At 32.5% G+C, this 13,721-nt stretch overlaps 5 protein-coding genes across 5 annotated transcripts; 4 read left to right on the top strand and 1 right to left on the bottom strand.

The window, feature by feature from the left end:
- Window positions 1-1,092: 1,092 nt before the first annotated feature.
- Window positions 1,093-2,793, top strand: CIN10 (Cin10p; the record flags this gene model as incomplete). The annotated part of the gene is made up of 1 exon (XM_001645984.1): window positions 1,093-2,793. The coding sequence occupies one exon, from the start codon at window positions 1,093-1,095 to the stop codon at window positions 2,791-2,793; it is 1,701 nt and encodes a 566-aa protein (XP_001646034.1).
- Window positions 2,794-3,020: 227 nt separating this feature from the next.
- Window positions 3,021-5,549, bottom strand: Kpol_543p4 (elongation factor 2; the record flags this gene model as incomplete). Its single annotated transcript, XM_001645983.1, has 1 exon — window positions 3,021-5,549. One exon carries the CDS (start codon window positions 5,547-5,549, stop codon window positions 3,021-3,023), a length of 2,529 nt encoding a protein of 842 aa, XP_001646033.1.
- A 2,455-nt stretch (window positions 5,550-8,004) lies between these two features.
- Kpol_543p3 (putative haloacid dehalogenase-like hydrolase) lies at window positions 8,005-8,676 on the top strand (the record flags this gene model as incomplete). Its single annotated transcript, XM_001645982.1, has 1 exon — window positions 8,005-8,676. The coding sequence occupies one exon, from the start codon at window positions 8,005-8,007 to the stop codon at window positions 8,674-8,676; it is 672 nt and encodes a 223-aa protein (XP_001646032.1).
- A 2,594-nt stretch (window positions 8,677-11,270) lies between these two features.
- Window positions 11,271-12,083, top strand: ATO3 (putative ammonium permease ATO3; the record flags this gene model as incomplete). Its single annotated transcript, XM_001645981.1, has 1 exon — window positions 11,271-12,083. The coding sequence occupies one exon, from the start codon at window positions 11,271-11,273 to the stop codon at window positions 12,081-12,083; it is 813 nt and encodes a 270-aa protein (XP_001646031.1).
- Window positions 12,084-12,850: 767 nt separating this feature from the next.
- On the top strand, window positions 12,851-13,579 carry NKP1 (Nkp1p; the record flags this gene model as incomplete). The annotated part of the gene is made up of 1 exon (XM_001645980.1): window positions 12,851-13,579. One exon carries the CDS (start codon window positions 12,851-12,853, stop codon window positions 13,577-13,579), a length of 729 nt encoding a protein of 242 aa, XP_001646030.1.
- Between the last annotated feature and the right edge of the window lie 142 nt (window positions 13,580-13,721).

The raw sequence follows: 13,721 nt of genomic DNA, 5'->3' as shown, positions 1-13,721 counted from the left end.
TACTATGAGTGTAACCAATTCTAGTCTTTATAAAGGATATCATTTTGGTCAGTTAAGTCGGCTAACTACAGTTATGGACGACATTACTAAATTAAGTAGTACTACATACCTTCCATCTAGTGAGTTTATAAGATCAGTATATCAATTTTCACCTTTTACTTGAGCTTCAATCTGAAATACTTTATGACAAGGTTTATGTAATATCGTAAGGTTACCTGCTATCGTCAAACCATTGTACAAACTCAATTCTGGTTCTCTTAACATAATTTCATATATTTGTAATAGTAAGACATATATGTTTATACATAGATTTTCCTTTACATATCTATTATTTCCTTTTGAGATGTCTTAGAGAGCACAGGGGTTTCGAAAACGACAAGATTAATTGAATCGAATATAAACAATTTGCAAGAGACATGGGAAGGAAACTTGATTTGTAGCGTTACACTTGGAATAACTTGCTTACTTGCTACAAATGGACTAATAGATGTATACTACTCTCTGTTGTCTTTAGCCACTCTATATCTGTATCTATATATATATATGAGATATTTTTATTTGATCACATTTTTCTATTTGATGAAGTTGCAGATGAGGATGACTTCGAATCGGCTCCTCCGTTCGAAAAGAAATTAGGACTACTAAATAGGTACAATTTTATATAAAATTATAACTGTTTCGAATATGGATCACTGTTTGTTAAATATTCAACACTATTGTTATATTCAAGAATATATCAAGATTGGAAAGGTTGTGTGACTACATATTGACACCTTTTTATTTTATTTTTATTTCGATATTTTTGAATATCAGAAGTTGATCAAGCTGTTTGTGGTGATAATTATAGATCTATTATTTCATCTATTAAAAATAACTTCAGATTTAAATAATTTCATTGAAATACATAATTTCACATCAACACCTAAGTGGGTTTGCCTTACTTATCTCGCTCTATATATTAACATTGCATAGTCAGTTTTGTTTCTTTCCTTCCATTTTTATCATCATAATATACTTAGCATTTGACATAACAAAATAATACTTCTATTTTTTAATAAAAAAGCAAAAACAAAGAAAACAGTTTAATTATTTATGATATCGTTGAATCAGGTTCGCAGAGATCAATCTTTTATACGGGGAGAGAGTATCGATTCTTTCTCTGATCTTCATTCAAGCTTTTCTAGAGTTACATCATCTTCCCTTAATGATATAGACAATATCCCATTTAAAATTACTTTCAAAATAGTGGTACTCTTTTCAGCAGCTACAGTAGGTGGCCTTTTATTTGGTTATGATACTGGTGTGATATCCGGTGTCCTTCTCTCTTTAGAACCTTCTGATATTGCTGTACCTGTACTTACAAATTTTGATAAGGAATTAATTACTTCAATCACAAGTATTGGTTCATTCATAGGTTCGATATTGGGTTTCCCATTGGCTGATAAATATGGACGGAAGACAACTCTAGCGGTTTGTTCTGTAGGATTTATCATATCTGCCGTTTGGCTAGCATTATCTATGAGTTTAACGATATTGATTCTTGGTAGATTTCTCGTAGGTATAGCTGTAGGGATTGCTGCTCAATGTGTACCAATTTATTTAAGTGAAATATCACCAACTAGAATTAGAGGGACAATATTAGCGTTAAATTCTATTGCAATTACAAGTGGCCAATTGATTGCGTATATTGTTTCTTACCTTATATCAGACTTCAGTCAATCGTGGAGGTTTCTGTTTGGATTCTCAGCAATACCTGCTATTTTATTTATACTACTGTTAGATTTTATTCCAGAATCTCCTCGTTGGTTAATAGGTGAAGGAAAAATAACAGAAGCTCACAAGTCATTGTTAACAATTTATTCAACGTCATCAAATTATTTGATTTTGATTAAGTTAAGAAAAATTATTATAGATATTATTAATTATCAAGAAGAAATTCAATCAGTGCAAGAATACACTCCATTATTGCAATCTAACAGAAGTGATGCGACTGATAATGCTGAAAATAGTGGTAATAATGATTTATTAGAAGATGATACTTCCAATCTTGTTGATTCCTCTCCAGAGGATCTATATGATACCAGTTTGAGTACCATTAAGGACAGGTTAACAATGAACAAGCAAAACCAAATAAATGGGAAAATAAATTTGACACCAGGTTCAAAAAGAGCCCTAATTGTCGGCTGCATATTGATGTTTTTTCAACAAGTTTCTGGTTTCAACGTTTTTATGTACTATGCAGGTATTATATTTGCAAAACTAGGTGTCAAAAATCCATTGCTACCAATAATATCGATTGCTCTGACTAATTTTATATTCACAATTGTAGCAATGCAGCTGGTAGATCGAATTGGGCGCAGAACGATGCTTTTATTTACCATTCCAATAATGACACTAGGCCTTATATTTTGCAGCGCTAATTTTGAGAGTGACAATACAAGATTGATACTTCTTTCAACAGTGGCATTTGTCGCCGCTTACTCTTCAGCTATGGGGACAATTCCTTGGAATAGCGTAGAATTTTTACCATTAAATGTACGCTCATATGGAGCTGCTTGTATTTCATGTACGAATTGGTTGACTAACAGTCTGGTTTCCATGTCATCATTATCGTTAATGAACAAAATAGGTAATAAAAATACATTTTTAATATTTTCATCTTTCACAGTATTGAATTGGGTATTTGTGTTTTATTGCTATCCAGAAGTAAAAGGCCTAACACTCGAAGAAATTTATGAAATATTTCAAAACGGAATTGACGTCAACTATGTACATAGAAAATACAATTTATAGTACGCATATTATATATTCAAAGATCCAAAAACATTTTTTAATAAATAAAATAATGAGAGTCTAAATTATATTAAAATCTTATATTTCTTATATTGAAATTCTTATATTAAAATTCTTATAATAAAATCGGATGTGCGCTAAAACTAAATACGAAAACTAAATAAAATGCATGTGTTGAAATTTAAAAACATTTTGAATATTAATACTATAATATTCATGACATTTCCTTATAATTTATCGTAGTATTCTTGCCAGCCTGGAACTTCTTCCTTCATACCACGTCTCTTACGGGAAGCTGCAACAATTTCACCAGCCTTAGTGGTTGGGTCCAATGGGTCAGTACCTAAAGTAGCCCAATGGTCGAAAACCATTTGTGGGAAAGCTTGACCACCAGTAGCTTGTCTCAATTCACCGGTGAAACCGAAAGATTCGTTGACTGGCAAGTAAGCCTTGACAGTGAACAATGGAGTACCTGGTCTTTGTTCTTCAGAGACGACTTGACCTCTCTTCTTGTTTAAGACGGAGTAGATACCACCAACAGCTTGTTCTGGACATTGAATTTCGACCAAAAAGACTGGTTCTTGAATCTTTGGTTCAGCCAACAAGAAACCGGCGTAAGTAGCTCTTCTCATGGTTGGGATAATTTGACCACCACCTCTGTGGATAGCATCAGCGTGTAAAGTAACATCTAAGATGTTAACTCTGACGGATCTCATTTGTTCACCGAAGATTGGACCTTCCTTGGTAGCCCATTGGAAAGCAGCAACAACGGAATCCTTGATTTCGTTCAAGTATTGGACAGCCTTAGTTTGGTCAACAACCAAATTTGGACCGTTACCATCTGGACCGAAACACCAGATCTTTCTGGCGTCAGTGACATCCCAGCCGAATTCGTCAGCCATGACTCTGGCTCTGGCCTTAAAATCATCTCTTGGGTTAATCTTACCACCTTCAATAGCCAAAGAAACTTCTTCGTCAATTGGTTCAGCCTTCAAGTAGATTCTGTTATGCTTGTTTGGAGACTTGGACAAAGCGGTTTGAGAAGATTCACCTTCAACAGTTTCTCTGTAAGCAACGACTGGTGGGGAAATCTTCAATGGAATACCAGCGTGGTCGTTTTCTAAATCTTGCAAACAAATTTCCAAATGTAATTCACCGGTACCAGCGACAATATGTTCACCAGATTCAGACATGTAAGTCAAGACACATGGATCAGACTTAGACAATCTCTTTAAACCTTCAACCAATTTTGGCAAGTCGTTAGCGTTCTTAACTTCGACAGCGACTTGGACAACTGGTGAGACAGAGAATTTCATGACCTTCATGTTGTAAGCAGTTTCGGAAGTGGTCAAAGTACCGGTCTTCAACAAGAATTGATCGATACCAACTAAACCGATAATGTTACCAGCTGGACAGTCATCAATTGGTTCGACGAATCTACCCATCATCAAAACAACTCTTTGAATAGCCTTGATGAATAAATCTTCCTTCTTACCTGGGACGAAGTTTGGACCTTGAATTCTGACCTTTTGACCAGATTTAACGGTACCAGCGAAAACTCTACCGAAAGCGTAGAATCTACCCTTATCAGAGGTTGGAACCATCTTGGAGACGTACAACATTAAGTCAGCCTTTGGATCACAGTTTTTGATAGCGATACAACTTGGGTCATCGTGTGGACCTTCGTATAATTGTTCAGCTCTGTATTCTTGAGCAGTAACTGGAGATGGCAAGTGCATGATGATCATTTCCAACAAAGCATCGGCAGCTGGCAAGAATTTTCTCATAACGACCTTCAATAAAGCCTTACCTTCCAAATCTTTTTCGTCACCCTTCAATTGGATTTCCAATTTTTCTAACAAGACTGGAATTTCTTCCTTCTTGAAGTTCATAACGGCAGAGAATAATCTGAAGATTGGGTCCAACACGAACATGTTGAAAGCTCTTTCCAATGGCTTACCATCAGCGTCGGTATCCTTGGAAGACCACTTCTTAGTCTTTGGGTTGAAGAAAGAGTCACCCCACAATCTGTCCATCATCTTGGTCTTGTCAACACCGAATTTCTTACCGTATCTGTTGGCAAATTGACGAATAGTGAAAGCCCAACCATGTAAACCGGAACCGAAAGCAACGGTACCTCTTTGTGGGTAGACTTGAACATCACCTAAAACTTCATCAGCGTAAGTGGAGATGATGACGTTAACGGATTCGACGGTTCTGGCAAAAGTTTGGTACAAATCTTCCTTGGAGACTTGTAATTCTAACAAAGCTCTGTCGACCTTGTTAATACAGACGACTGGCTTAATTCTTTCACCTAAAGCTTGTCTCAAGACGGTTTCAGTTTGGACACAGACACCTTCAATGGTATCGACGACAACTAAAGCACCATCAGTAACTCTTAAAGCAGCAGTAACTTCAGAAGAGAAATCGACGTGACCTGGGGAATCGATCAAGTTAATCAAGAAAGCACGACCTTCAGTCTTTTGCTTGATGTCCTTTACATCTTCTTCAGACATTTCAGAGTATAAAGAAATAGCGGTAGACTTGATAGTAATACCTCTTTCTTGTTCATCCTTTCTGGTATCAGTGAAACGAGCTTCACCAGCCTTAGCAGCAGAGATAATACCAGCTCTTTGGACTAAGGAATCAGTCAAAGTAGACTTACCATGATCGACATGGGCAATAACAGACATGTTACGAACATTGGTAACAGTGTCCATTAAAGAACGCATTTGGTCAACAGTGAAAGCAACCATTATGTACTAGTAATTGAAGGGTTTAGCGTCTGTTGGCTTGTTGCTATTTTCAATTAAGAATGAGAATTGAATTGTAAACACCAAGATAGTAAAAAGATGCAACTTAAAAATACAATACAAGATATATATATATATATATATATAATTAAGAACTAGTGAATCAATCATTCATCAATTCCATCTCTCTACCTCCCCCCACATATCGAAACACATATTAAGAATAAGTGACCAAAAAGATTGAAGATTAAAAAGAAAGGATTGCTTCTAATCGTTATCCAATATAAAAGTATTTTGAAAGACTAGGATACTAGGATATTCAATGAACAGAACCAATTCTAAAAATCTTTAATAGTCTCATGTTTTAATAAAAGGTTCATTTGTTGTAAAATTGGATGCTTGTCTGCATTTTGTTAGTTAAATTTCGTTTTTTCTTTTTATTTTTGAAGTGATGATTTTGAGATGCAGAAAAAGAAAAAACCCATTTCGAACATATTTTTTCTTTTTATTTCATCTGTTGAAAAAAGAAATGTTGTACTATAATTTATTTCAAGTTTCGGTTTTTTACCTGATTGGGAAATGAGAAAATTCAAATTACTATATAAGGTATTAGCAAAGTAATTAAACCTGGTAAAATTTAGTTGGAAGAGAAATCAGATAAGTTTCATTGAGAGTTGAGTCCTCATCGGAAGAAACATTGGCTCCAAGAAGAGATAGGTAGGAAACAAGTCCTATTTCCTACCATCAAAATTATCATAGTTAGGCGGCTGGGTAAGTATTATATGCAATGTACGTGATATTTATATGTTTTCTGACACATTAATCTTGTTAATTTTGTTGACTATGTTCATACAACACCTGCATTTGCCTTTGTGATTCATTTAATAAATGGATATTTACCAAATTTTATTTCCTAATATAAATTGTTTTATTTGACTCTTAGCTGATCCATTTGATATATACGCAGAGTAATTACGTTAAATTTGTTCTTAGTAGAAATAATGAAACGATGGAAGTTATAGAAATGTAATGCAATTAGAATATCTCTATTGATTCATAAAAATGTTAGTTCAATGATGGGGATGTGTTGTAAATATACTTTTCCATTTTTTGGTTTCGGTTTTAAATTTTTGATAACCGCCTTCATCTTAACGATTCTACCCTAGTTTGAGTTATATTTTAAGATATGAATTAATAAACGAATATTGTTTAAAAGTGTTCAGAGAAATTTAAGGAACGAACTAAGTAACTAATATATATAGATGAACGTATGTTTGGGATAAATTAACAGTCACTTTAGAAGATATATTGTTGCTACAACAAGTGACGTTACTCTCAGGAAAGCATAGTTGACCATTCTATTAGCGAACTACAATATCCAAAAACCCCATAAATTTTGTTAGTGAGAATAAGGGGTTATATCTAATATCGGAAATAGTATTATTCTGTATATCTCAATCTAGGATTATAAGATTGGTTTTTTGGTGGCCTTTTGAAATGGGCATAAATGACTGTATTTTGTTAGGTACAATGAACTTTAACGGTGAATTCAAAATTTAAATTGTATATAGTGCTTGGATCATCTAACACTTCCTATTAATTTCAACTAATATATTATTAATTTATATAGTAACAAGCTTTTTCATAGTCTTAACAACAAAAAGGTGAAATATGAGAGAAAAGGATCTTAGAGGGCATAATTGTAGAAATCCTTGAGGTTACATATACTTGCTTAAAATTTGTAGGCTCTAAGCTGAAAATCAGAATTTTTCATGTAGCGCCATATATCATTGACACATTCTTTTCATATATTAAATATAAATAGAGATGTCCATTACATGTTATTTTGCGTTGGTACATCACGTGATAATATACTGATGACTTTTCGGTTCATATATCAAATCATACCAGAAACAAATAGTTGTACAGAATTTCGAATATTTTAGAGTATTTGAATATGTAAACTTTCCTTTGTTTTTTGTCCGTATGTAGTCTTATTCGATGTACTACTACACTACACTTCTACAGTTAACAGCTAATATAAAATTTCAGGAAGAAGCAATCGACAAGATTTTACAGTAGTCAAGGGAAATACCTTTAATTAATAATTTAGGCGTGATTTCCCGCACCTTCGGGTTGTTAAATATATAGTAATCAATTTGAACTAATCCATTTCATTATTAAAATTCTAATAGATTCCTTTTCTCAAATGGAACTGTCTTGTCCAAATACTTATTTCAAAGTTGTGTCTGTTATCAGATTATATTAATGATAATTGCATTCTTTTGTATTTGCTCCTAGTTGTGCATTATTTTATTTTTGTTTTAAACAGAAAATAAATATCAATTTGACTCATTTAATATCTTTGAAACCCTTATCCGGAAAGTCTATATATAATCTGGTTTATGAGATCTTCTGTTTTTGATTAGAACAAAGTAAAGTATTTGATTTGAGACGAATGTTTAACAACTTCAAAAAGTTTAAAACTATACGAACTTTGCATAATACAATGGCTAGTAAAGTAAATATTAAGGCTGTAATATTTGATATGGATGGGACGCTATGCTTACCACAACCATGGATGTTCCCAGCAATGAGGAAAAGCATTGGACTTGATGATGATGCAGTTGATATACTGACATTTATGGACGAAATGAAAACAGAAGAAGAAAAAATAATTACAAATGAAAGACTGAAGTTAGTAGAGAAAAAAGCGATGATGGAAATGGAACCTCAACCTGGACTAGTAGAATTGTTGACCTTTTTACACGAAAATGATATCAAGATGAATATATGTACAAGAAATTTAATTCAACCTGTTAATCACTTAATTAATAACTTTTTACCTAGTCATTTACAACAAGAATTTGATTTTATACTAACTAGAGATTTTAGACCAATGAAACCTAGTCCTGAACCATTATTGCATATAATTAAGCGGTTATCATTGGAACCTCATAATGTCATTATGGTTGGAGATTCTTATGATGACATGATGAGTGGGCACTCTGCAGGATGTACTACTGTATTATTGAAAAACAATAAGAATGAAAAATTAACTAAGGAGTATCCTCATTTAATTGATGTCACAATTTCGGAATTACCTGATCTTATTAGAATAATTTCTTAAATCAGAATATTCAGCCTGCTCGTTTGTAAAATTTGTTAATGACTAAATAATTGGAGAACCCTCCAACACCCTTTAAAATGATAGATAGATAGATAGATATATATTTAGTGCAAGAATAACTATAATTATTAACAGAATAAATAGATGCTGTTGGATTATCGTTTACAATGAAAGTATTTATGGTGATATTTACTGGAGTTTCAGTCGGGGAGAGGAAGATGGGGCTTACATAAAAAAAGAAAATGCAGAGAAACCAATATACTTCAACCGATGGGTGGTTTTTTTTCTCTTAATATATGGGAATTGTTGTGAACTATGATAGTAATGCAATGTACATACACCATGCCAAGTAATTCATACTTTAATTAAGTTTTACACACTATAAAAAAACATAAAGATATCAATATCTCTAGTTTCTTATTTGAGGTTTTCAAGAAAGTGATTCTTAATAGTGCCTAACCCTACTCTTACTCTTACTCTTTCTGCCTTTCATCAACCGCAAAGTGAGTTAGACACTTTTCCAAAATATTCAAATGCATTAGATAACCTGCTACCTTCGATATATCTATCTATCCACGTTTCGTTCCGACTTAACTATTCTAATTTGTACATTTAGTTAGTTTAACGAAATCAACTACTAAATTTCATCCTATACATCTTTTTTTCTATCGATGAGCAGCTACACACAAATGCTGATATAACTATTCCAGTATATACATATACATATACATATACATATACAATTGGCATCGATGTTACTCAAAAACTGATCTGACAAAAACCTCACCTCAGACTAAGAATAGAACGTAGACGAAATTTTTTTTGCTGTGAATTCGAAATGCGGAAGCCAGTTTGGGGAAGGGTTGTCTCATACCCAACTGCAACGATCGTTTCGCTTGTTGCGCTTTCTATTAGATCTCTTTCCCTCTCTCTTTCCCTCTCTCTAGACGCCCATCAGCCTCAAATATCGCTGGATAAGAGCAGTGCAATTGGAGGAGGGGGGGGGGGGGAAGGGAAACGAAAAGCATAATAAGAAATAAAAAAAGAAACAAAAATGGGAAGCTGGAATTCCATATTTCTTTTTGTGTCCCTCGATCTATCCAAAAATTCAAATTGTTTATATCTCGCTTTGAGGGAGACAAGGAAACGGCAGTGGAGGATAACAACAGAATTAACACAAAAATTAAAAAAAAAATAGAAAAAGAAAAAATGAAAAAATGAAAAACAAAAAACAAAAATCCATAATGGCAAGTCCACAATATTAGCCTTAGCAAGCGAACGATCCATCTTGCTTATTTCTTTTCCAATTGCAAAAGAAAAGAACTACTTCTTCTTGGTGCTCTCTCTTCCTGATTTGTTAAATCCGACCCGAGTGTTCATCTCGTTTTTCGGAAAAACTCATTTATGATTTATTCCATTAAAATTCAATTGCTTATCAACCGACCGATACTCAACTACATGGGACAGCTTAAGACAAGGGAAAGAAAAACTATAGGAATTCAAGAATATCGTATCTTTTTTCTTCTCTCTCTCCTAAAAATTAAGTTTCCACTTTCTTTTGCCAAATTCCAGTTTTTCCTTCAATTTGACTTCGTATTTTTTGGTTTCGAAAAGAAAAAAACTCTTTTATTTTTGCTTGTATCTCTGGTTATTTAGGAACGCAAATATTTGTTTGTTTGTTAGTTTGTTTGTTTGTGTGCTTGTTCGTTTTTTTACTTGCTCATCAAGGATGACATTTTCATTTCAATCCTGCACTAAAAAAATATTAAATGTTCCTCTTTCCAATCGACAGATACAATTAAATGCTCTAGGTAACACTTGTCGTTCTTCGATGGTGCTGCGATTCGTTAGTCCTCGGTTTCGATTTTTTGTTTCTTTTCTCACAGAAAGTACCACTTGGATACAAAAAATGATAATTAAATATATTGTCATCGCACTGCATTCACCATCGATGGATCTCTCGCTAAATATATGCAAGAGGGTTAGACTTATTGAATAACGATTATATACAATACAATCCAATGATGAGTGCAATTAATTGTCGTTTCTCAAGTAGCATCCACCATTCAGTGCATAAACAGAGAAAAAAATAATGAAAAGATAGTAAATATCCATCGCATGGAATGGAACTTGTCATATCTACTGCCTATTATTAATCATCCCACTGTCGTTATTACTTGTTTTAACAAAAAATAATAATTAAAATAACACATTTTAATAGTAAAGATAATAGAAAAATTTTCGTTTTCCTTTTGGGTTTCCTGGAAAGTTAAACTAAAGATCATACAGCTTTATTCAGCCTTACCACTTTCTACAATTTTTCCTATATATTTAAATATATTTTCCTTGCGTCTAACCTTGGTTTGTCGTTTTCCTATATATATCTCCATATTATTTTGTATATGCATGTGGTTTGATTTGATTTTTTCCCAAAAACTATATTAACTACCATCTTTAATTGATCTTGTTAAAATTATTTCTTGCACTATTCCATTCCAATTTATTATATTCCCTAACTATATCTATATATCTATATTTTTATATCTGCACTTGAATAGTAACTCAAAAGAGACAAAAGTGCTTGCCGCTATATTATGAGTGTTAACAGTAATAAAAAAGAATACGAAGGTGTTATGACTTACGAAACTTCTTCTTCAAACGAAATTGAAAAACAACAAACTTCAAATCAGTACACTCGTACAATTAATGAAATTGTCACTGATGGTGATTTGGTTACTTTAGGTAATCATACTTATAGACGCGGTGATCTACTACGAGCATTCAACGCTGATGTAGTTCCAACTTCTAATCAAAGACAATTTGCTAATCCAATTCCATTAGGTTTAGCTTCTTTCTCATTCTCATGTTTGGTTTTATCTTTAGTTAACGCTAACGTTAGAGGTGTCACTGAAAATAAATTTTTAATTTCAACTTTTATGTTCTTTGGTGGTGCTATTGAATTATTTGCTGGTCTATTATGTTTTGTCACTGGTGATACTTACGCTATGACCGTTTTCTCTTCATTTGGTGGTTTCTGGATTTGTTTTGGTTGTATTAATACTGATCAATTTCATAGTATATCAGCTTATGGTGATGACACTAAAATGTTACAAAACGTTACAGGTTTCTTCCTTGCTGGTTGGGTTGTATTCACTTTCTTAATGTTGATGTGTACATTGAAGAGTACCTGGGGTTTATTCCTTTTGCTATTCACCTTGGATTTGACCTTCTTATTCCTATGTATTGGTAACTTTATCGGTAATAATAACGTTAGAATGGCTGGTGGTTATTTTGGTATATTGAGTAGTTGTTGTGGTTGGTATTCTCTATACTGTGCTGTTGCCAATGACCAAAACACTTACTTCCCATTAAGAGCAACTGTCATGCCTAATTTCCCAACTGTATGATAAATTTCAGAGGAAAGATATATATATTTTAGCGGTATTGAACTCAATGCAATAAAAAATAGAACTAATAATAATAATAATATTAATAATAACGAAAATAAAATGTACATTAGAAATAATAATTCGGCGAAATTTAAGCAAGGTTAAAATATGATTCTACATTAATACTTTAAAAATAATATCTAATCTAATTCAATTTGCCTTCACCCTTTATAGACAGTTAGAGCAAGTAATTTGAAAATTATAAATAAGTATTTAATATAATAATTCGATGTTTACAAAATTAAACTTTTATAAATTCCTCAATGGATTCCCTTGACTTGCTTGAATAGAGAGATCTACTACATATATGATATGTCCATCTACTTCTACCTTTGAGAAAAATATTGGAGTTATTCTCAAGTCAGATCCTACCATAACTTCAGGATAACAATTAATAAAGTACTATTAATATGTTAGAAATTTTATAGATTCTTTTCTTAAAAATATAAAATAAAATTGGATCAGGTTATTTAATTGGACAAAAGCTGATACTTTTCAATTCTTACCTTCAATTCATGTCACTTTCAGTTTCATTATTGAAATATTACATTACGCGTCAAATAAAAAAAAAAGTAGCGTCAATATAAGTTTAACAATATTGATAGAGAAACCTTATAAAGATGAGCTGTAGATGAAAATTTGGTTCTCACTGGATCTTTAGACTAGTATATCTGAAGATTAGATATTCTTTAGTGTTGATCGTTGGACGTTGATAGATAAAGAAGATGGAGATCCAGCCTTTATATGAATCAATTACAGAATTTGTACAAGAAAAAGCAAAAACATATAAACAACAAAGTATAGAAAGCTTAGATGGTGAAATACCGCAGTCTATTATAAATTTACTGAGACAGGAGCTACAGGAAATACATTCAAAACAGCTCAGTAAGAGCAAACTTGATCATTTGAGCAAGCAGGTGTATGATATAGAGTTTCAATGGAAAAAAGATCAAGTAAAGAATATAATCGAATTGATTGGTGATGTACCTAAATATTCCTTGGGTAGTGAAATAATTAATAATGATTTAGATAATAGTGGTGGTGTTTCTTTAGAAAAATTGATGGAAGATGTACTTAAGTTACCCAAGATGGCAATAGCAGATGATGAAAATAATACGGAGAATGAAGCGATGATCTTAACAGAATATAACAATTTAAAAGATGAGTTAACAAAAAAATCCAAGATCATTCAATATGGTGAAAATGAATTGAAGGTAATGAAAGTAGAATTGAAAGAATTAGAGAATCTGTTTAAGAGTATACGAGAATTTTCAAATGTCAGTAATAATGAAAGCGATGATCACGATGTTACCGGATATATGAAATCTTATAATGAGAAACTTGAAAGTTCTCTTAAAGAAATGCAATATTTATTAGAGGAGTCGATTAAAACATCTACCAATTCTCCTGAAAGGAGGAAACAGTTACAAGAACTTTTGGAAGAAATCTCATAAATAATTTAATGACCCAATATTCCACGATTCCGGACCAATTATTTTGGATTAAATATGGGTTGAACCAATTTGAAAAAAAATTTGTTTTTCGTTAAAAAATATTATTTTTTAAAAGGGTTTGTGTAAAAAAATTTAAACTACG

Source organism: Vanderwaltozyma polyspora, genomic scaffold (assembly GCF_000150035.1).
Source record: "Vanderwaltozyma polyspora DSM 70294 KpolScaffold543 genomic scaffold, whole genome shotgun sequence".
In the NCBI taxonomy this organism is placed as follows: Eukaryota; Fungi; Ascomycota; class Saccharomycetes; order Saccharomycetales; family Saccharomycetaceae; genus Vanderwaltozyma; species Vanderwaltozyma polyspora.
The sequence above is the reverse complement of the archived record's forward strand: the minus strand, read 5'-3'. Positions and strand labels throughout refer to the sequence as shown.